This window comes from Erythrolamprus reginae, chromosome 1 (genome assembly GCF_031021105.1).
Source record: "Erythrolamprus reginae isolate rEryReg1 chromosome 1, rEryReg1.hap1, whole genome shotgun sequence".
NCBI lineage: Eukaryota > Metazoa > Chordata > Lepidosauria > Squamata > Dipsadidae > Erythrolamprus > Erythrolamprus reginae.
In genome coordinates this window covers 86,463,832-86,488,671 of record NC_091950.1, presented here as the reverse complement: position 1 = coordinate 86,488,671, position 24,840 = coordinate 86,463,832, and the positions used below count along the sequence as shown (strand labels likewise).

The window sequence follows — 24,840 nt, the reverse complement described above, 5'->3', positions numbered from 1 at the left end:
CTTTCTTTCTTTCTTTCTTTCTTTCTTTCTTTCTTTCTTTCTTTCTTTCTTTCTTTCTTGTTCCTTCCATTTCTCCTTCCTTCCTTCATTCCTCTCCACTTCTCCTTCCCTCCCTCTCTTTCCCTTTTCTTTCTTTTTCTCTCTCTTTTCCCTGTGCTCTTGTCACTCACCAGTGGGCCGGATAAATGGCCTCAGTGGGCTGCATGTGGCCCGTGGGCCATAGTTTGGGGACCGCTGCCTTAGAGCAATGATGGCGAACCTTTTTCGGCTCAGGTTTCAAAAGGGTGTGCACAACCCCCCACCCTCCACATTGCCCTCTTGCATACAGACCTCACTGAGGCCTCCGGACTTCCGGTAGACCTGTTCTCCAAACAGTTCTAATTCAATGTTAAGACTGCAATCCTATGGCTCTCATGAAGAACTGTCTGGAAAACAGACCTTTTGATATATACAATTCATAACTAAACCCGAATAACTTATTAACTCTTGATTTTTCTTTAGGTATGTGGAGTAATGTGTTTTCCTATAACCTCTTGGATGCATGGCGTAGAATTGACAGTTCAGAAGATAGTTTTTGGCCTAGCTATACCGAGAACAAAATAAAACAAATAGGTTAGTAAAATACAACTCACTTCAAATTTGATTATGGATCTTAATTATTTAGTTTATGTAATACCTCTCTAGAGCAGTGTTTCCCAACCGTGGCAACTTGAAGATATTTGGACTTCAACTCCCAGAATTCCCCAGCCAGCAAATTCTGGCTGGGGAATTCTGGAAGTTGAAGTCCAGATATCTTCAAGTTGCCAAGGTTGGGAAACACTGCTCTAGAGTATCAATTCTTCTTCAATTCTAGTGATAAAATCCTGAGTATAAATTTCTATTAAATGAACTCAAAAGTGGCTATATTATTGCAAAAAAAGTTAATTTTAAACTGTAATGAAAAAGACTCAACAACCCACTGCAGCAAATTACTTATCAGAACTTTACTGGTCTTTGCTATGTTTTCCTTTATTGAACTTCAGATGTTTAGGTTTATAACCACAGTAATCTTTCTTTAAAAAATGCTATGGGATAGATAGAGGCATACTTCAGTCGATAGATCTCATTTGTAAACAAACACTTTAAAATTGTTGAGATTAAGAAATACTGCTGTAGAATAACAACAAAAATGCTGATCAGTATAACAGTTGGTAGTAACAGAACTGATTTCACAAATGCATACTTAAAGCACTATGCATTTATTTCCTTAGTTCTTCTGAAGTGAAGCAGGATATCAGTCACCATTCCTCCATAAATCATGATGAGCAGGTACTGCAGTGATGTGTAAGGGTTCATGTACCAAATGATAGATATATAATATTTATTTCATCCAGTGGCCAGATTAAATAAAACATACAGTAAACTAATTACAGCAAAGAAAGAACAATCATACAAACAATCCACTGAGCCCTGAGAAATTGAAAAAGTGAAATCCCAAAGTGCTTTTTTTTAGAGACAACTGGACTTTCTTGTTTTTCTTTGAAGGTGTTTTGCTTCTCATCCAAGATTCTTGAAGTGAAGAAGCTTCTTGGATGAAAAGTGAAACATCTTCAAAGAAAAACAAGAAAATCAGGTTCCCTGTTGAAAAAAGTCATGATCAAGAATCTCTGTAGACATATAATTATGCACTTTGAAAAAGGTGAAATATTTTAAAAGGTCAATATCTGTCAAATTATTAAAGTTATTGTATAACGTTGTTGTATTTATATAGTTTAAGTATTGAATGTAATATGATTACATATAATCTAATACTTTGAATTGATATACATTAAGCTATATACGCTATTGATCTTATTTGGATATGTATTTTTCGTTTTTCTACTTCAAGTTTAATTCTTGAATATAATATAGTTTAATACCCTGAACTGATGTATACCAAGCTATATATGTTACCGAAGTTATTTGGATATGTGCTCTCTTTTTATTTTTCTTACTCTTTGTACTCCCTGTTCCCCTTCCCCTTTTCTATAAATTAATAAACTATTTTTAAAAAAAGAAGTTGTACGCCATTAAACAATGTTGTACATCGTCCTGAGTCGACTCGATAAGGGCGGCATAGAAATCTAATTAATACATAATTAATAATAAATAATAAAGTTATTAGTAAACTGAGAATATAATAATGAAGTACAAAGGTAACAGTCATGTGTGATAATAGGTTTGCACACATTCACAGCAGCTATTATAGAACACATGATGGATGATAAGTACATCTGTTGACTAATAATAGGATAATAGGAAATTGCAATGGAATTCTTCAGAATAGTTTGATGCATGTAGCAAAGCAGGGAAGATATGTTTTCTTTGGATATCATTGTAGAAAGACCATTACAGAATAGATTCTAACTATTTATCGTCCCAATCATAGTTCCCTCTAAGCTGAGCAGTGAGCAATCGCTCACTTAAAAATCATCATCAACTCAGAGTTTTCCAAACCTGCCCAGAAGCCGAGGGAGAAAGAGTGAGAGGGAAGGAGAGAGAGAGGAAGAGAGAGAAACAGATAGAAAAAAGAGAGGAAGGAAAAGAGAAAGAAAAAGAATGGGAGTAAGGAAGAGAGAAAGAAAATCAAAATCTAGTTTGAAACTAGCTCAACTATTTAAGTGGCATTTTGATATTGATAGAGTTGCCCTATTATGAGCTCACTGTTATAGACACACAGTACAGTATTTTATTTTGAAATTCTCTGAGGCAAAACAGGGTGGGATTTTTATTTGTTTGTTTGTTTGTTTGTTTGTTTGTTTGCTTGCTCGCTTATTTATTTATTTATTTATTTATTTATTTATTATTTCTGTGCCGCCCAGTCCTGAAGGGACTGCCGCTCAGACACTATACTTTTCCGCCCACCCCCCCAAAATATTAGAGGGAACACTGGTCCCAATGTCAGGTACAGTTAATACAGAGGTCTTCAAACTTGGCAACTGTAAGACTTGTGGACTTAAAGTCCACAAGTGTTAAAATTGCCAAGTTTGGGGACCCCTGAGTTAATATAAGGGAAATTATTGAATTTCTCATATAAAAGCACTAAAGGTAAACTATTATATCTCACTGAATAATTTTGTTGGGCTGGAGAGATGAGTGAATTGATGCAGCTGGCTGATTTTCATGTATTATGGTTAATCTAAGTTCAGAGATAATATGGGTTGAGTCCTCTTTCAATGTCAAAAAAGTCTTTCCTTGCCTGAGTGAAATCAAGAGAATATAAGGGAAAAGGGTAGATACTGTTCTGTCTGGGTTTTCCCAGACCTCCACACCCACTGAAAAACAGCCAGACACTCTGGTAAAATCCAAAAGTAATTTATAGCAGGAAAAAATAAGCACAAAGGAAAACCTGTCTTCACAGCAGACAGGTTACAATACTTTACAACAGGGTCCTGATGTCCAGTCAATTCCAAAAGCTTCTTGCTGGCACCCCCCCCCCCAAGGTTTCAAGAGTAAAGGCACAAACCAGGATTGTAGCCACCAAAGTTCACAAACAGGTCTCACGAATCTCCAAGATAAAACTCCACAAGCCAGGAAGGGTGGGGCCGCCTTTTATCCTTTCCCAAGCACCACACCCAAACCCAGCTGCGACCCCTAATGCTGGAAATATCTGGCCAATTGCGTTCTTCTCTCGTTAGCTCTCCTCTGTCGCATATCTATGAAGTCACTAGCATCTTCCCCCAGGGAATCCAGGCTGCTTGCTGGGGAGAGCTCCCCCTGGTGGAACTCTGGCTGTCCTTCATCTTCAGCCTGGGATTCAGCTTCTTCATCAGTCTGCCCCTCCTGGTCCTCAGCCTCTGAGCCGGACACCGACAGCAAATCAGCCATTCCCGGAGGGGTCCCAGGCTGAACCACAACACCATCCCCCCGCGGAAGGCCCCTCCCCACCTGCCAGAGGAGAGGACGCGGTTTCTGAGGGAACTGGGCGTGAAAAGCCCGAAGAAGATCGGGAGCGTCCAACAACGCCGCTTCCACCCAGGAGCAATCATCCGGATCCCCCTCTACCCATTGCACCTTGTACTGGAAACACCCATCCACCCAACGGGAATCCACAATGTCATGTACCATAGCTTCAGGGAGGTGATCACGAACACACGGGGCAGGAAACATGGGAACATTGGGACGGAGCGGACAATCGGGAGGGACAGGGACTAGCAGCGAACGGTGAAACACAGGGTGAACCCGCAAATTGTCCGGCAGGGTGAGCCGGTAAGCTACCGGATTAATCACCCGCTCAACGGGAAAAGGACCCAGAAACCGGGGATCTAGTTTGTGCCGGGGTAGTTCAGAGGCTACATATTTTGTGGACAACCACACCTGATCCCCCACCACCAAGGGGGGCACATCCCGCCTGGAGCGATCAGCCACCCTCTTGTAGTCCTCCTTGGCTTTATTCAGGTATCTCTTCACCATCTCGTGAACCGCCTGCAGCTCTGAGAGAAAGTCCTCAGCAGCAGGCACCGGGGAATCTAGGAGGGTCAAGGGAAAGAAGCGAGGGTGAAATCCATAGTTTGCGAAAAAGGGCGTGAGCCGGGTCGATGAGTGACGGGAATTGTTGAACGCGAACTCCGCGACAGGGATAAACCGGGACCAATCCGTCTGGCGATCCGCCACGACACACCGCAGGTATTGTTCCAAGATCCCGATCACTTTTTCTGTACCGCCATCGGTCTGGGGGTGCTGCGTCGAGGCGAGGCACACGGACACATTCAGGGCCGACATCAATTCCCGCCAAAACCGGGCTGTGAACTGTGTGCCCCTATCAGAGACCACTCGATCCGGAAGCCCATGTAACCGAAACACGTGACTAATAAACATTTGAGCCGTGAGTTGGGCAGTGGGCACCCTAGTGCAAGGGACAAAATGCACCATCTTGGTGAGCATGTCCATCACCACCATGACTACCGTGAAGCGAGCAGAGGCAGGCAAATGAGTGACAAAGTCAATGGACACGGCACCCCAGGGTCTCTCAGGCGTGGGTAAAGGTCGCAGTAATCCCGGTGGGGCTCCAGTCACCCCCTTGGCCGTACGACACTGGACACAGGTGGCCACATAGGAACGCACATCATCTTGAAGGCGTGGCCACCAAAATGTCCGAGAGACTAGCTCCAATGTTTTAAACAGCCCAAAATGCCCCGCCACTGGACAGTCATGACACTGGGTCATAATCAACCCTCTCACTGGGCCGGCGGGAACATACAGCTGCCCCCGGTACCGAAGCAGCCCGTCTTGAAACGTCCATGGGGAATTGGGTGTTAACTCCCGCACTCTCTGCGCTACAAACCCATCCCCACGCTGCGCCTCCCGTAAACGGTGACGCAAGTCCACTGGGTCCTGAGTGGCAGCCAACGCTGCAGGGGGTAACACTGTCTGCAGAGGAGCCAGCTCTTTCGGGTGCGTGTATTCTGGCTTGCGTGACAAGGCATCCGCTCGGGGGTTCTGGGCACTGGGAGTGTACCTGATGCGGAAATTGAACCGCGCGAAAAAGAAAGACCAGCGAATCTGTCTCTGGTTTAATTTCCGGGCCGTCTGCAAATACTCAAGGTTCCGGTGATCCGTCCGTACCTCGATTTGATGACGGGCCCCCTCCAGGTAATGCCGCCAATGCTCAAAGGCGGCCTTCACCGCTAAAAGTTCCTTCTCCCAAATAGTATAGTTCCTTTCCGAGGGAGACAGCTTCCGGGAGAAGTAGGCACACGGAAACAACATGTCACCGGGCCGCTGGGCTTGGAGAAGCACTGCGCCAACCGCTACATCTGAAGCGTCGGTTTCTAACACAAACGGCTGAGCGGGATCAGGATGGCGCAGAAGCGGTTCCGCCATGAACGCCGCTTTCAGGGCATCAAAAGCCCGCTGTTCCGCCTCCCCCCAACCAAATGGGACTTGTTTCTGTAACAACCGAGTCAAGGGCGTGGTTAACGTGGCATACCCCGGAACAAAAGCCCGATAGTAGTTTGCAAACCCCAAAAGACGTTGTACGTCTTTCACCCGTCGTGGAGGTTGCCAAGACTGAAGTGCGGCCACTTTGTTCGGGTCCATGGAAATGCCACCTGGAGATAAAATGTGCCCCAGGAATTCGACGGTAGTCTGGAAGAATTGGCACTTCTCCAGCTTGGCATACAACTGCTGCTCCCGCAACTGGAGCAGGACCCGGCGCAAATGGGTCAAATGCAAGGCATGGTTCGGGGAATACACTAAAATGTCATCAAGGTAAATCACCACAAAATGGTCCAACATGTCCCGGAACACGTCGTTCATCAGATGTTGAAACACGGCCGGGGCGTTGGTGAGGCCAAATGGCATCACTGTATATTCAAAGTGGCCGTAACGCGTGCCAAACGCTGTCTTCCACTCATCCCCGGCCCGCATCCGGATCAAATTATACGCACTGCGCAAATCGATTTTGGTGAATACCGTTGCCGTCCGCAACCGGTCCATGAGTTCAGGGATCAAGGGCAAGGGGTACCTATTCCGCACTGTGATGGCGTTAAGGCGGCGATAGTCACAGCAGAGGCGAAGATCGCCTGTTTTCTTTTTCACGAACAAAACAGGGGCAGACAAAGGGGACTTGGATGGCCGAATAAATCCCTTGGCCAGATTCTTTTCCACAAACTCCTTGAGCGCCACAAGCTCCGGCTCGGACATGGAATACAAACGACCAGCCGGGAGCTTGGCGTCAGGAAGCAGGTCAATGGCACAGTCATACGTCCGATGTGGTGGTAGCCGATCCGCCTCCTTTTCGTTGAACACATCGGCGAATTCCTCGAGGCAACGGGGTAATTGAATCGCGGGAACTACTGGGCCTTGGGCTGCGCACACATGTCGGTGATGGTCCACGCACTGCAAACTGGAGAAGGTGACCAAGTTCTGAGACCACACCACCTGTGGATCATGTGCACGCAGCCATGACAACCCCAACACGAGGGGAAAATGAAGCCCCTTGGTAACATAAAACTGTAGGGCCTCCTCATGAGTTCCGATGCACATCCGCACCGGCAGGGTCTGGAAACGGATGGGACCAGCCAACAAAACCCGCCCATCGATAGTCTCCACAGTTAATGGCGGGGTAACAGGACAAAGGGGCAAGGAATGACGTTGGGCAAAGGCTTCGTCTAAGAAGTTTGTCGTCGCCCCCGAATCCACGAGGGCCAACGCGGGGTAAGTCCGAGTCCGTTGCGCGATATGCAAGGTCACCGCAAGCGTCAAATGTCGAGACGGTCCGAATTCGGGAGTCGTGGAGTCAGACGAAAATGGGATCCCCGCCCGACCTAGTGTTGCCACCAAGCCGGGCCCCCCTCGTTTCCCGATCGTTCCGGCGACGGGGGACATCCAGACGAAGGCCCCGCCATCGGAGAGTTCAGGGCAGGAACGGGGACACCAGGGGTTGTCTCCTGTAACTGCACAGGAGACGCCATGGGAAGCACGGGAGGGCTGTAGGGTACAGGAACGACGGCAGCCACGGTGCTCCGCCTCTTGTGGGGACAAACAACAGCAAAATGTCCCGGGGCCCCACAATAGAAGCACAACCCAGCTGCCCGCCGACGCCCTCGTTCCTCCGGGGTCTGTCGGGGTCGGGCGTAACTTACGTCCATCGGCTCTCCGGCAGCAACACGATCCATCAAGCGTGGAGGCAGCGCTGGTGAAAAACGTCGGGGCGCAGGGACCGGAGCCGGGGTGCTTACGGTTGGCAACCCCCGCCGCGAAACAGGTGTCGGCGGGACGCCTGACGCACGGGGGTTGGACCGTCCCGCTCGACGGACTTCCCTGGCCAACAGCCTGGCCTCTATTGCCAAGCAATGCCGCTCCAAACCGTCCAACGTGCCAGGCATCACCTCATGCACTAAGGCGTCCAACATCGTGTCGGATAGTCCATCTTGAAAGGCCTCGATCAGGGCAGCCTCATTCCACTGAACGTGCCCGGCCAGAGACCTAAAGTCAGCCATATAGTCCACCAGGGGGCGCGAACCCTGGCGTAATTGCTTCAGCGCCCGCGTGGCCGTTTGTTCCTGCACCGGGTCCGCAAATTGGTGACGCAGCAAGTCACAAAAAGCATTGTAGTCCTGGAGTAGCGGATCATCCCGGGTCAGGTACGGTGCCACCCACGACGCTGCAGGGCCAGCCAATAAACTGCACAGAAACGCCACCTTGTGGTCATCCCCTGGAAAGTGCACCATCTGCGCGTTGATAAAAAGCTGCACCTGGCTCTGGAACGCAGAAAACAGCCGCCGGTCCCCCCAGAACTTTTCCGGCATCGCCACAAAACATTTCCTTCTGGGCACAGGTGCTGGAGGTGGTACCACAGGTGCCGCCTGGGGTGGGGCCGCCTGGGACAAAACCTCCACTTGACGTTGTAAGAACAAGACTGTCTGGGTCAAGTGAGCAATGTCCCCTCGCAACTCTGCAAAGACAGCCTGCATGTCAGCTGCAGCAACATCCATGGTGACAGGCAAGAACAGGAAGCCGAAAAACAAAAGATGTCCAACCAGGAACCAGCAGCAAAGAGCAAGGAACAAAACAACCAAACCACCCCTCCAAAATGAGCACCAGGTGTCTGGTGGTTGGTGGAGTTTTATTCTGTTCTGTCTGGGTTTTCCCAGACCTTCACACCCACTGAAAAACAGCCAGACACTCTGGTAAAATCCAAAAGTAATTTATAGCAGGAAAAAATAAGCACAAAGGAAAACCTGTCTTCACAGCAGACAGGTTACAATACTTTACAACAGGGTCCTGATGTCCAGTCAATTCCAAAAGCTTCTTGCTGGCACCCCCCCCCCAAGGTTTCAAGAGTAAAGGCACAAACCAGGATTGTAGCCACCAAAGTTCACAAACAGGTCTCACGAATCTCCAAGATAAAACTCCACAAGCCAGGAAGGGTGGGGCCGCCTTTTATCCTTTCCCAAGCACCACACCCAAACCCAGCTGCGACCCCTAATGCTGGAAATATCTGGCCAATTGCGTTCTTCTCTCGTTAGCTCTCCTCTGTCGCATATCTATGAAGTCACTAGCATCTTCCCCCAGGGAATCCAGGCTGCTTGCTGGGGAGAGCTCCCCCTGGTGGAACTCTGGCTGTCCTTCATCTTCAGCCTGGGATTCAGCTTCTTCATCAGTCTGCCCCTCCTGGTCCTCAGCCTCTGAGCCGGACACCGACAGCAAATCAGCCATTCCCGGAGGGGTCCCAGGCTGAACCACAACAGATACCATATGATGAAAGTTGTTTATATACAGTATTGCTTGAATCCACGAAGTCTCAAATTCATCTGAGACTCAGCCCATTTGAAAAATAATGGATTTAAGTTAGCAATTAGATATTAATATTTAATTCTGTAACCACTATCTTCATCTGCCCAGATTCTAATCTCAAATTTGTACTTTCCTTGGTAAGGCCACACTTGGAATACTGCATTCAGTTTTGATTGCCAAGATGCAAAACTGATGTTGACACTGTAGAAAACTGTAGAGCAACAAAGATGATTAGGTGACTGGAGGCTAAAACATATGAAGAACGGTTGCAGGAACTGGGCATGGCTAGTTTAATGAAGAGAAGGACTAAGGGAGACATGATAGCAGTGTTCCAATATCTCAGTGGTTGCCACAAAGAAGAAGGAATCAAGCTATTCTCCAAAGCACCTGAAGGTAGAACAAGAAGCAATGGGTGGAAACTAAACAAAGAGAAATAACTAAGGAGAACTTTCCTGACAGTCAGAACAATTAATTAGTGGAACAGGTTGCTTCCAGAAGTTGTGAATGCCGCAACACTGGAGGTTTTTAAGAAGATGTTGGATAACTATCTGTCTGAAGTAGTGTAGTGTTTCCTGCCCAAGCAGGGAGTTGGACTAGAAGACCTCCAAGGTCCCTTCCAAATCTGTTGTTGTTGTTGTTGTTGTTGTTGTTGTTGCTGCTGCTGCTGCTGCTGTTATTTTTTATATGATTATGATTATGATTATGATTATGATTATGATTATGATTGTGATTGTGATTGTGATTGTGATTATGATTATGATAATCAATATAATTATGACAAGGATGAAGCTTAAATGTCAAATAGCCAGCTCTGTATCATGCCTAATTACACCCAAAAAAGCTTCATTTATCAGCCACTTAGGCAGCTGCATGTGCGTGAATGTGCATGAATTTTATTCCACATATAGTCAGATACTAGCCTACCTACTATATTAATTCTATATTAATGAGCATATAAAAAATATCCGTGTTGCATTTATTTATATGTATGACTGTATGTATGCTTCTATGTTTGCAAATTTTATTTATTTATTTATTTTATTTATTTATTTCGTCCAATACAAATTGAAAGTTAAGGAGAATAAAAACGTGTAGTAGTAAATATCAGGGAAGGGATAGAAGAAGAGATATGAGAATAGAATACATCAATGAAGAGTAGAGGAAGGATATATGGATGGGAGAGAAGATATATAAAATATAGGAGAGACAATTGGACAGGGGACGGAAGGCACACTAGTGCACTTATGCTCACCCCTTACTGACCTCTGAGGAATCTAGAGAAGTCAACTGTGGAAAGTTTAAGGGAAAAATGTTGGGGGTTGGGGGTTGACACCACGGAGTCTGGTAATGAGTTCCACGCTTCAACAACTCGATTGCTAAAGTCATATTTTTTACAGTCAAGTTTGGAGCGGTTGATATTAAGTTTGAACCTGTTGCGTGCTCTTGTGTTATTGCGGTTGAAGCTGAAGTAGTTGTTGACAGGCAGGATGTTGCAGCATATGATCTTGTATACACGGGTGCGTGCGCGCATGCACACACACACACACACACACACACACACACAGGCATACAATCTCTGTCTCTTTCCCCCACCCCACTGCCAGGAAAAGGGAGCGCCACAGACAAATTACAATATTTTTTACTCTTATTTTTTCCACAGAAAATGCTACTGTATTAAGGAATGTTCAAAGGTCAAGTAACAAGAGTGTTTAGAAGAAAAACCAATTTAAACATTTTAAACATAAAGTAATCAGAGGTGCGTTTCAGCAAGTTCTGACCAGTTCTGGAGAACCAGTCAGAAGAAATTTTCAGTAGTTCGGAGAACCACCCCTGACGGGCCCCACCCTCATCTATTCTCTCACTCTCGAGTCCCAGCTGATTGGGAGGAAAGGGATATTTTACGGTATCCTTCCCTTGCCATGCTCACTAAACCATGCCCACAGAACCATAATTTTTTTTTAATTTTTCCCACCACTGATAGTAATGCATATAATAAATTTTTGATAGGGCTTGGCTTTTGGTATACTGTACTCTGAAACAGGGGTGGGCTGCTGCCTGGATGGGGCTGTGTCAAATCGGCTCAGTGAAAGACTGGCAGACACGGGAAACTGGCAACACTTGGTTTATTGAGAAGGAGTAACAGCAACTTGCAGTAATAATCTGGCAACAACAACAACAACAACAACAACAACAACAACAACAACATGGTCGCGCCTGGCAGCTATTTATATCTCCCGCTGCCAGGCTGAGCCAGCCAATCCTGGCTCTGTATTTTCCCGCCTAGGACAAGGCATACAAATCTAATAAATAATAATAATAATAATAATAATAATAATAATAATAATAATAATAATAATAAAAGGGATGGCCCATATTTCCCAGCTGTCCTCGGGACATAACAGGGGTGAATGCAGTGGGGTAGCAGAAATGGAGCTCTATCCCAGAGCACCCAATTTGCCCTGAAAGTTGAAAGAAAATGCAGGGCATCCTTCATGAAACACACCCACAGTGTGGTAGTAAAAATTTTGGTGGAACTTCACTGCTCTGAAGTGATAATCAATGAGAAAAATCTTGCAATATGCATTAATCAGTCTCTTAGTACCTGCTGTGTTAAATTAACTTACGTATCTTCTGTTCTTCAGAAGAAAAACCACCTCTGCCACCAGTAGCAGAAGCAGTGAATACTTACCTGGTCATGCCTACGCCTAAGATTTTGAAGTTTCTTCATGAAGTCATAACAGAGCGTGTATCAACATCGGAGGTCTACAATTTCTTAAATGGATTCCAATTAAACAATGGATATCTAGAGAATAAAAATTTTAATATATGGAAAGGTATTTAGTAAGTGCTTAAAAAAATTGTATCAGTATGCTCATTAAGATGATGACCTGATTTTAATAAAATGCATGACTTAATGTTAATATATAGTTAGTAAGATGTCTAAAATTGGACATATCTCTCCCTTGAAAATAGAAATTGTCAAATAAACTATGATTCCCCAAATCAAACAAAATATATTAATAGCTTTTGCACACTATGTGAGTTTAGCCACTAAAACTCAAGATCCAAAATAAGAAAGAGTTTCATGAGTTCAGAATCTGGCTCAGCTGTATTATTGGGATGTGATTTTGAGACTAATTTAATGAAATATTCTTTTCACATTTACTGGATACTACAGGGAATTAACTTTATTATATTTCCCTTTATTATAATCTATTGGAGGCAATGCGATTCTCTGGGGGGCAGCTGACTCCAGGGGGCCAGAGCCCCCACAGAGAAGGCTCTTCCTCTAGGCCATCAATGTCTAGTTGACGGGACCTGGAGAAGGCCAACTCTGTGGGACCTCACCGGTCGTTAGGTCTCATGCGGCAGGAGGCGGTCCTGCAAGAAATCTGTCATGTAGGGCTTTATAGGTCCAATGGCAACCAATGCAGTCCACAGAGTGCTGGAGAAACATGGGCACATCTGGAAAGGCTCATGACCGTTTGCGCAGCTGCATTTTGCATGATCTGCAGTTTCCAAAAACTCTTCAAAGGTTAGATTAGATTAGATTAGATTTATTGGATTTATATGCCGCCCCTCTCCGCAAACTCGGGGTGGCTCACAACAATAATAAAAACAGTACATAGTAACAAATCCAATTCCCACCAATCTAATTACAATTTTAAATTAAAAAATTCATAAAACAATCCCAATGTATATAAAAAACAGGCACACAGTCAATCAATCAAACGGCAACAACAACAAAGGTAGCCCCATGTAGAGAGCATTGCAGTAGTTGAACCTCAAGGTGATAAGGGCATAAGTGACAGTGAGCAGAGACTCCCTGTCCAAATAGGGCCTCAACGCTAGGCGGATCTGGGCAAATGCCCCCTCGCCACAGCCGCAAAATGATGTTCCAAAGTCAGCTGTTGATTGAGGAGGACGGCCAAATTGCGGACCCTCTCTGAGGGGGTCAAAGGTCCCACCCACCCCCAGAGTAATGGACAGACAGATGGAGGTGTCCTTTGGATATACTATTACAAAGATCCTTTGTATATGCTGCTACAAATATATTATTACAAAGATCAATATGGTTTAAATCTGAACTCCTGAGACATATTTGCTTTTTGTGCTGACAACCTCTCAATATTATGGAAATACTGATCAATCTATTCTATTCTATGCTATGCTATGCTATGCTATGCTATTGAAAATGTTTGCCTTTCAGATATTACACTGGATTCTTTTCCTAACCAGTTGATGACATCATTGGAATATCTGAACCTTGTAGATACAGCTGCTTTCATAGACACCAGCTATGCACCACTGATGAGACCAGAGAGAAAAGTGGATGTCATTATACATTTGAATTATTCTACAGGCTCACAAACAACAGTGAGTTGACTTACAATTAAGTGTTGTTTTTGTGTAATTAGTTTGTGTCTTACACTACAAAAAAGAATGTTACAGGGCAGTGATGGCGAACCTTTTTTCCTCGGGTGCCACAAGAGGTGGGCGTGCATACCCATAAATCAATGCCTGGGGAAACAGCTTCCCCTGCCTCTCTGGAGGCCGGAAATGGCTTGTTTCCCAACTTCTGGTGGGCCCAGTAGGATCGTGTTTTGCCTTCCCCAGGCTCCAAAAGCTTCCCTGGAGCTGGGGGAGGTAAAAATGTCCTCTCCCATTCCCCTGCAGACTCTCTGAAAGCCAAAAATACCCTCCCAGAGCCTCTGTGAGAGACAAAAATCAGCTGGCCAGCATACACATGCATGTTGGAGCTGAGCTAGGGCAACAGCTCATGTGCCAGCAGATATGGCTCCGCGGGCCACCTGTGGCACCTGTGCCATAGGTTCGCCATCACTGGTATAGGGTCTGCTTGGGCAGAGAGTTGCACTAGATGGCCCTTACAATTCTGTTAATAAGTTAATCTGAATACTGAGTGGTCATGTGCCTGTCCATATATAATAGTACGTGCTTTTGCTTCATCTGAGAATGCTAGCATTAAATGGGCTTAAAAGGATGGTATCATTCCGCCACGGATAAACATACAATTGAATTTTAATTCATATTAAACTGTTATTGTAGTACTGGCAATAAGAAAACCACTTTAAAATTCCTGGAGATTATTTGTGGAGGCCACAAAACTAGATAGAAAATTGGCAAATATTTTTTTCTTTTTCACTTCAATCACATATGCAAAATAGCATACCATCAATCTCGAAATACATTAAATGATTAATTTTTTAAATTCAGTATTCATAATCCATCCAATGCTGCTTCCTTTACATTTGACATCTGGAGAAGACTAGTTAGTCAAATTTCTTATATGTATTTAAAAAGTTATTAACTAATACAGATTTTAAATTGAATTTCATGTACATTTCTTACTATTACTTTTAACCCTTTAACAAAGAAAAGTACGGACATAAAATTATTTGCTATTACCTCCATATCAGTGTCTTCTCTCTGCAATTTGTTTGGCCAAAGATTTTAGTAAAGTGATTAACAGCCCAGAGCTAAAAATTAGCAGGGGTATTCACTGTTGAAGTCATTAGCTTAGATGCTAATCCTAGTGTGTAGTGCAAGTTCCAAATATACAGGTTTTTATTGCTGGTCATCATGAAATGAGCAAAGCATGAGGCATTGTAAAACCCAGTAAAGATACCAAAGTCTCTTAGGATGCTTTTATGCTTGAAGAGCACAAAGCTAAGTTATGGAGCACAGAAAGTTGGGAAATTGTAGGAAGCTGTTCCAGTGCCACCCTATACTTAAGTATATCTTAAATGCAAGAAACCCTGAGAATCCATCTATGCACTGATCAGTTCTGATTACAAAATTCAGGTTATTCAGGAACAATAGTCTACTTCTGGGTTAAATATTCAACCTAAGTATCCCAAGCAAATGAACATTCTTCCATTTTTGCCTAAAGGGGCCAATGAAGTTCTCCTGTGCATTAATTAGGTGATCTACACAAAGCAATTTAATCATTGAAAGGACCAAATTCACAATCCAGTCTAAATCAAGACACAGATTATTTTCACAGAAGATCCTCATAGGCTTTAATGGTATTTTACTGAAAGAGTAGCAGATGCTTGGAACAAACCTAAAGCAGATGTGATTGGTAGATCCACAGTAACTGAATTTAAACATGCCTGGGATAAACATCCCATCCTAAAATAAAATAAAGGAAATAGTATAAGGGTAGATTAGATTGGTGTTTCCCAACCTTGGCAACTTGAAGATACAGTAATACCTCGTCTTACGAACCTAATTGGTTCCCGGGGGAGGTTCGTAAGGTGAAAAGTTCATAAGGCGAAACATTTTTCCCCATAGGAAACAATGAAAAATGAATTCATGCGTGCAACGAAAAAAAAGAGCAAAAAACCGCCGCCACCCAGCTGTTTCAATTGAAACAGCCGGGCGCTTCTCAGCGTTCTCCCAATGCCGAACCCGGAAGTTCGGCAAAAGTTCAGGTTTGGGTGGCCGCCGAGAAGCCCCGCCACCCGGCTGTCACCTTTTGAAACAGCCGGGGGGCTTCTCGGCGGCCTCCCGAACGCCGAACCCGGAAGTTCGGGTTTGGTGTTCAGGTTCAGGAGAACGCTGGGAAGCCCCCCGGCTGTTTCAAAAAGTGACAGCTGGGCGGCGGGGGCAGGTTTGTAAGATGGAAAACGTTCGTAAGAAGAGGCAAAAAATATCCGAACCCCGGGTTCGTATCTCGGGTTGTTCGTATGGCGAGGGGTTCGTATCATGAGGTACCACTGTATTTGGAGATATTTGGAGAATGCTGGCTGGGGAATTCTGGGAGTTGAAGTCCAAATATCTTCAAGTTGCCAAGGTTGGGAAACACTGGATTAGATGGACCATGAGGTCTTTTGCTGCTGTCAATCTATGTTTCTATGTTTGTAGGAATAATATAGACAAGACACAAACATGATTCCAAGTCTACGGAGAGGGGCGGCATACAAATCTAATTAATAATAATAATAATAATAATAATAATAATAATAATAATAATAATAATTCCAATAACAGAATTAGCTTCCCTTAAAGTAGAATTAACTCATCTGGTCTTATATTTTGACTGATCTATCTCGTAAAGCTAACATCAATCTTGCGAGTCTGAAAATACTTCTTTTCCCCATTCCCTGTCCAGCCTCAAAACCAGGAGGATCTCTTCTGAGCCACTTGCTCTGCCCACATTCGTGCTGTAGACTGATAAGCTGCCTTTTATGCAACTGTTCCCTCGGTTGTGTCTTCTTACCACATCTCCCAAGGCCATTCCCATATACCATTATACAGGCTCAGTCGAACAATGTTCATTTACCCAGACACATTCTTTGTGCACACATAAGTTGAATTGTGTGCCAAGGGAGATTATCCTTATCTAATAGATCCCTATAAAGTCTTCTGGCAGGTTTAAGAAATCAGGAACCAGGGTGATTCAAATGAATACAAGATTATTCCATGCTATCTCTAGACAAGAATCTGTACTACTAACAGTGGTACATCTAAATTGGTGGTAGCTAAGAGTCAACGGAATTTAATTATGGCTGGACCTAGATCTCTTGTGGGCACAAAGGGCCTCTACACTGATGATGTGCTTGATCCCTCCTTTGGGCTCAACCTAGTCATCTTATATGCCTTACCTTGATTTCCTAGGTAGAAATGAATTGGGATAAAAGATCAAGAAATAAGCTGCATCAATCAAGAAAGAAATCTGACTATCACTATCGCAATGTCAGGACAAAGTCATTTTAGTTGGGGTCTTTAGCCTGCCACACTTTATACTATTTTTATATGTATTCTTTATGGTGGGAATTTGGGAGGGGGAATTACATGAGGGCTGTCTGTATGTAGCCATAACAAATTATTTCTAGATAGTCAAGGTCATTCTTTGTCTTCGCACTCCTGCACCTGCACGGGAGGAGATGGGTGGATTCTGCCAGGTTGGCAGTTGAAGAATGCTCAACGTGATGGATTTTGAGTGTGTGTTAAAGAGCTTGAACTTTCAACTGGGTGGAGAAACCCTGGGAGTTCAGATTTGGCTTTCTCCCAGATGTGCCAATGTGGCTCTGCTAATAAATTGCAAGTTTGAGGAATAATTTGCCTTGGACTCTGATTTAGTTCTGGACCCCTGACATGCAAATTATTATTCTTATGAATGTTATTATTTGCTTTATCATGTGATATTCTAGCCTTTAGATGAAGCCTCCAGATATTTTGCAAAGCAAGGGATCCCATTCCCCAAAATAGACCTCAGTAGAGAAAAGAATCTGAAGGAGTGTTATGTTTTTGAAGATGCTACAGATTCCAAAGCACCTATTGTGATTTTTTTCCCACTAATAAATGATACCTTCAAGAAATACAAAGCACCAGGTAAGTTCCTTGTTTCTTTAACACACTCAATAATTTTTTCACAGGTGAATAATCACATTTGGTGAACTAAACCCTCTACTACATTTGTGCTATTATAAATCAGTAAATTTGGAAGTTTACACAAGGCTATCACCATTACTCAAATCCTACTGCTAAGTTACCCTTCATTTTCTAAGTTTAGATAACTCTTTATTTGAAGAAGAAATCTTGTTAGTTGTCCCAAAGGTGCTTTTCAAATGGCAACTGGACTTTGTTTTATCCCTGAAGATGTTTTGCTTCTCATTCAAGAAGCTTCTTGTCAGTTGGACAACGTTGGAGTTGTCAAGAAGATATTAAACTGTTTCAATTATATTAAGTCAGTGGTGTATAGTCCAAAATTCCACAGACATATATGGGCTTACAATTCTGGGGTTGATCCAAAGGAGTCTTGGTAAATTTGTCCCCAAATTGTACTGCTTAAAACGACAGTGGAGGAAGATTGTTAATTAAATTAAATTAAAGATTTGCCCCATATCTTTCTTTTGCTTTTTCTACTTCTTGAATGCAATTCCCTAGCACAACATTCTAAAGGCTGCTACACCTTCCCCCTGCAAAGTAAGTTTCTTATGTTAAACAAATCTGATATTACAGTGATCCCTCGATTTTCACGGGGGTTGCGTTCCCAGACTGCCTGCGAAAGTCGAATTTCCGCGAAGTAGAGATGCGGAAGTAAAAACACCATTTTTTGCTATGGACAGCCAAAAACTACCCCCGCGCAACCTTTTCCAAGGCCGTTCAAGGAGCCGGGCTTGAAGTTGGGGGCGGGGAGCGACGAAAGTGCAGAGGCCGGCAAAGATTGTTTTGAATGTCGGCTGCCCCTGCCCCCCCAGCGCCTCCGCCCCCCTCGCCACTACCGCCCGCCCGCCTGATCTGCCCCTCTCACCAGCTTTCTTGGGGCACAGGTCTTCCTGCAGCAGTGCTGGCGGCTACGGCTTCTCGTCCTCTTCATTTGGCCGCTAGCCACTCTGAGCACTTTGAGAATGCCCGCCCCGCCCCTCTTGCAGTCCCTTAGCTGAGAGCGCTTTCGTCCCAGCTGTCAGTGAGGGGGCTGCAGGATAGGCGGGGCAGGCGTTCTCACAGAGAGAGAGCAACAGACAGAGCGAGATAGAAAGGAGAGAGTGAGAGAGAGAGTGAGAAAGAAAGAGAGAGAGCAAGAGGGGGGAGAGTGGAAGGTAGAGAGAGAGAGAGAAATGATAGAAAAAAGGAGAGAAAAAAAGAGAAATGAGAAAGTGATTGAAGCAGAGAATGACAGGAAAGAGAGAGAAAGAGAGAGAGAAGTGACTCTTGGTGATGACGTATGACGTTATCGGGTGAGAAAAACCGTGGTATAGAAAAAAACCGCGGATTATTTTTTAGTTAATATTTTTTGAAAAACCGCGGTATAGCCGTTTTGCGAAATTTGAACCCGCAAAAATCGAGGGATCACTGTATTGGCATTATCATGCCTTTGAAGTGCATGTCTTTCCTTCCTCTCCAACATTCATTCTGACCTGTTTTAGTCTTCAGTCTTTGCATCATTACAATGCTACTCCATCCCACGACAAACAGGAAGTTAGCAAGAATGGAAGTTCCTGTTTGTTTGTTGGATGGAATAGCACTCTGATGATGCAAAAACTGAACTTAGGGAAATATATGCTTTGCTGAATGTCTCAGCAGAAGCCTCAACACTCCTGCCATTCTAATATAATGGATATAAAGTGTTGGTTATGACCTATTAAGCTCTACATGCCTTAGGACCAGATTACCTAAGGGACCATTTTCTGCTCCATGTATCCCAGAGACCAGTCAGGTCCCGCAGGGTCAGCCTTCTCCAGGTCCCGTCAGCCAGGCAATGTCATCTGGTGGGGAAGAGCCTTCTCTGTGGTGGCTCTGCCCCTTTGGAACCAACTCCCTCCAGAGATTCATACTGCCCCCACCCGCCTGGCCTTTCGCAAGGCCCTGAAGACCCATCTTTGCCAGCAAGCATAGGGGGCTGTGAATGTTAAGAACTAACTCCAGCCAATGTCACAAATGGCTAGATCCAGTTGGATGAATGTGGATGATTGTGTTTTTAAGAAAAATGGGATTTTAGAATTTTTAGATTTTTAATATTAGATTTCTTACATGTTTTGCATTCGTATTTATTCTGTTGTAAACTGCCCTGAGTCGATTGAGAAGGGTGGCATAAAAATCTAAACAAACAAACAGATTTAAGCCTGCTTGGAATTGATGAGTGTGTGTATTTTGTGATTTGGTTTTAAAAAAAAATTATGCAAGTATGGATAATGTTGAAATATGGTGGAAGCTGTAATTCAGAAAGCCACACATTCCCTATTCCTGATGTAATCCAGCAGTAAAAGATTTAGATCAGATCTTGTGATAAACAACCATAATATATTGACTTGCTTCTGTAATAGGGATAGCTGCACTAATAAAAAGATACCAACTTTGTTGTGCAGATTTAATACATTTAATGGTAAATGGTGTTTTGCAGGTATGAAACGTGGTCCCACTGAACTGAAGCAAGGGGAAGTTGATGTAACTAGTCCTCTTTCTCCATATGGAATACAACACTTTCAATACTCTGAGGAGAATTTTGATAAGTTAATAGAGCTAACTAGTTACAACATTCAGAATAACAAAAACTTAATCCTTCAAGCTTTACAAAGAGCAATAGAGAGAAAAAAGCCTCAGATGAAATAGACAGCTTTTCAAATATGACTGGAAGACTGCTGTTGCAATTTCTGTGGATTAATTTATTATTAATGATTATGTCAGTTTACTAAACATAAAGATCATTGTTGTGTTCATTTAAAGAAATATAGAAAATAGCTGATTGGTTAAGACGCGGCTAAATTCAGGTTGCCGCCAAAAACAAATGGTTGTCAGTAAAAAAAGCCCGCGCGAAAGTAAAGGTATAAATAGGGCAACGCGTTAGCCATTGCCCTTGTTGGGAGTTGCTATTGAGAGGAACAGTTGGCTGTTATATTTAGAAATAAAATATGTTTTGAACAAACAGAAGTCTCCGGTGCAGTGATTTAACAGTGGCGACGAGGAGGTCGAACTCCCGCTAAGCAACCATGAGCTCGGTCATGTGATTTAACAATCATAATATATATTGGTTATGACATTATATTAGTAGATCTTGGGCCATTTGATCTATATAGTAGCATCTGAATTTTGGAAAGTTTTCCCAGGAATATTCAAAATGTGCCTTAAGTAATATGAGTCACAATTGTAATGCTTGCTTCCTTTATGTAAATGTTAGACCCTTATTATTCTTGATATTATTTGGATTGTTATTGCTGTTACTACATGTTATTATATCTCAAATTTAATATGTAATAAATATAATAAGCATATTATGTATTTCTAGGGGCCAATATTCTTTGACCGGTTTACAAATATTTTTTAAAAATCTATGAAAGATTAAAACAACAAGATAGCATTACTCTTTTTCCTTGGTTCTCAATAAATAAACTAAAGAGAAAATAAGTTGCAACTGGATGCCATTATTTAAGCAGGAACTGGTCCCTTGGGCCTCCGAAGTGTTTAGCGTCATCTAATTAACATCAGCAAAAGAGGTTGGGGGATTAAAATACTCCAATATTATATCAATATAAAAAATAAACTTTAAAACTTGCATGGCAAGAGGAGCAAGAACTGCCAGTTCTTGACAAAGAAGAAGAAAAGCAACCTCATTTAATCTGAAATATTGGGATGGATAATTAAGGTATTATGAAAGAAGAAAAGATTCGGGGGAGGAAAGCATCTTTCTGGAAATGTGAAATGAATTTAAATTGTGAGAATTAGATAAAAGATACAAGGGAAAATCCTACAGTGGGGTGGGACTAATTTGGGCTAGTTGGCTTTTTTGGTCTTGTCTGAAAAATAGCTTTTGTTAATATTGTCCTTCAATGACATTAAATTACCTCCAAACTCAGTTTGCTGAAGTGTGCTAGACCATCAACACATTTCCAAGGAAAAAATAATATTTAATATTTGTTTGTTGGGTGGGGACAACATAGGGAGAAGCCACATTAGATGTGATAATTGAATTGTTTAAGTTTTCAAGGAGAAAAGTCACCATTTGGTTCCTGTTCTTTTTTCTTCCACCCACTGCTTTCTTGAATGAAAATAGGGTGGATAATTCTGAGATGTTATCTTTGTATAGCACAGGTAATTTCACAGGAATTTGCCTTAATAGACAGAATAAATTGAAATACATCATTTGCTGTTACTTTATTGTATTTATCCATTTCTACTGTGTTTCCCCGAAAATAAAGCAGCGTCTTATATTAATTTTTGCTCCCAAAGATGTGCTATGTCTTACTTTCAGGGGATGTCTTATTTTTTTTTCAATTAATTGTATCCTGTATCCTGCTGCAGCAAAAATGCATCCAAACATACAGCCGTATGTTGGATGCATATTGGATGTGTTTTAAAACTAATTGATTTGGGAATGCAATCTATGGACAGCAGTGTTATATATGTTCTGTTCAGGAATGTTGATTAACAAAAGGTCTCCTATGTCTTACTTTCAGTGGATGCCTTATATTAGGCAATTCTATGAAACCTCTCCTATGTCTTACTTTCGGGGGTGACTTATTTTTGGGGAAACAGGGTAGCATGGTCTATAAAAGTTGGCGCTCCAATTACTGTGACTAAACACACATCTTCATTTTTTAAAAGTTTTAGTTTGTAAAATTAACTTCCGGTTAAAATGGGAAACACTGTAAGCAGTAATTAATTTACATACTTTGAATCTTGTATAGTATCTCAAACCTCTCCCTTTGATAAATTGTTTTCACGTGGGTTGAAATCATTTCAATCTTTCACAACTTAGTCCAGTGTTGCAATATGAAGTTGGAGAATTATATACGACAGGAAGGAAACATAAATCATTGTTTGTGAGTGCAAATATGGTAATCCTATTTTTTTAAAAAACTGTTTTATCGAATCCAATACCTTGCAGAATGGTCAGTCAAGGCTTCTAGGAAACATTTGTATAAGGCTGGAGGAAAATTGTCCACTTCTACTGTTATTTCTTAATATCTATTATTCATAGGCATATTACTTCTACAAATGAAGGTGAATATTTGTAGCTGGTTCTCTCTTAGTTTGTTTGTTTTCTCTTGTTATTACACAAATGTAACATCATCAGTGCTTGTCCTAGTAAAGTACTAGCATGATGATGTTACTTAGCCTGGGTAATGAAATGTCTGCAAAAAAGCAACCAAGCTCAGAAAACACCATATTACTTCTAACTTGGGTAATAGAACATAACCATTATAAGTAATTCCAGACATATTCCCACCCACTCCCCATATTCCCATTGTGGCCATCAATACAACCAGGGGCACCAACTGAGAAGCTTCAAAACAGGCAAGATTTTAGACACATGCCTCAGTCCAAGGTCCCCCAATTTGTACACATAGAAAAATAGAAACATGGGAGATTGACGGCAGAAAAAGACCTCATGGTCCATCTAGTCTGCCCTTGTACTATTTCCTTTATTTTATCTTAGGGTGAATATATGTTTAAATTCAGTTACTCTGGATTTACCAACCACGTCTACTGGAAGGTTGTTCCAAGCAAATACTACCCTTTCAGTAAAATAATATTTTCTCACGTTGCTTCTGATCTTTCCCTCAACTAACCTCAGATTGTGCCCCCTTGTTCTTGTGTTCACTTTCCTATTAAAAACACTTCCTTTCTGAACCTTAGTTAACCCTTTAACATATTTAAATATTTTGATCATGTTCCCCCTTTCCCTTCTGTCATCCAGACTATACAGATTGAGTTCATGAAGTCTTTCCTGATGGGTTTTATGCTTAAGACCTTCCACCATTCTTGTAGCCCGCCTTTGGACCCATTCAATTTTGTCAATATCTTTTTGTAGGTGATGTCTCCAGAACTGAACACAGTATTCCAAATGTGGTCTCACCAGCACTCTATACAGCGGGATCACAATCTCCCTCTTCCTGCTTGCTATACCTCTAGCTATGCAGCCAAGCATTCTACTTGCTTTCCCTACCGCCTGACTGCACTGTTCCCCCATTTTGAGACTGTCAGAAATCACTACCCCTAAATCCTTCTCTTCTGAAGTTTCTGCTAACACAGAACTTCCAATAGACATGTATGACATTGTGAAAAACAGAAAAACACCGTGTTAACCATCTTGCCTATTTTGACCCCCCCCCCTTGAAGATACCACCATAATGTTGTTACTATTTATTTTATCTTTTAAGGAATTCGCATGTTGCCAACACCGAGAAATGATTGACGCTATGGCTTTTCCATGGATGCTGTGAAGAAGCATTTAAAAATTACTCATATCATCAAACCTGTTTTTCATCTGGGCAGTGACAAACTTTTAGTCACAAAACAGGTTATTGGCTTTACTTTGTTCTGCAAAGCTCTGCATTTCCCCCTTTCACAGTTCATCTCATGTCATTCTGCTTTTGCATGTGACCAAATGGAAGATAAGCTAGATAGATCAGCAGTTTTGTTTAGAAATGAATTGTCTTTCTATAGTGTAGCTTCCGTGTGGTTGATTTCATTATCCCAGGTCAGCTGTTAGATGACTTCAATAGTATAGTTACTATCATTTCATAGTTTATTATTTTGCAGCTGGAATACTACAGGTAGTCCTCAATGGAGACTGCCCATTACCAGAATTCACCTCCTGGTCTCCCTGATCTAGACATTAAATACTATATTTTTGGAGTATAAGACGCATCTAGATTTTAGAAGAGGAAAAAAGAAAAAAGTATTCTGAACCAAATGGTGCAAGTAATATGTTATTTAATGAAACACCAGTGTAGCAGAATACTTTTTACAACCATGTACACTTTTTACAAACTACAAACAAACTACAAACTTGACAGCTTTAAGATTTGTGGACTTCAACTCCCAGAATTCCTCCTTGAGTCATGCTAGCTCAGGAATGGGAGTTGAAGTCCACAGGTGTTAAACTTGCCAGGTTTGAAGAGCCTTACACCTCTAACCCCTAATTCAGGGATCTTCAAATTTGACAGCTGTAAAACTGGTGGATTCCCAGAATTCCTCCTCCAGTCAGGCTAGATAGGGTAATTAGAAGGCAAAACACCTCTGTTTTTGTGAATAATAGGTCATTTTTCAACTTGTTTTTGGATGGGATGGGAAGGGCCTGGGAAGCCTGCAGAGAGCTCCTGGGTGCTAGGG

At 42.6% G+C, this 24,840-nt stretch overlaps 1 protein-coding gene across 1 annotated transcript in view; it reads left to right on the top strand.

The window, feature by feature from the left end:
• Positions 1 to 20,650, top strand: part of LOC139170415 (cytosolic phospholipase A2 epsilon-like) — a 61,223-nt gene extending 40,573 nt beyond the window's left edge. Inside the window, exons 15-19 of the mRNA XM_070757638.1 lie at positions 502 to 612; positions 11,901 to 12,092; positions 13,469 to 13,635; positions 17,436 to 17,616; positions 20,129 to 20,650. Coding sequence (XP_070613739.1) covers positions 502 to 612; positions 11,901 to 12,092; positions 13,469 to 13,635; positions 17,436 to 17,616; positions 20,129 to 20,337 — 860 coding nt within the window. The 3' untranslated portion in view covers positions 20,338 to 20,650. The remainder of the gene's footprint in view (positions 1 to 501; positions 613 to 11,900; positions 12,093 to 13,468; positions 13,636 to 17,435; positions 17,617 to 20,128) is intronic.
• Positions 20,651 to 24,840: the final 4,190 nt, after the last annotated feature.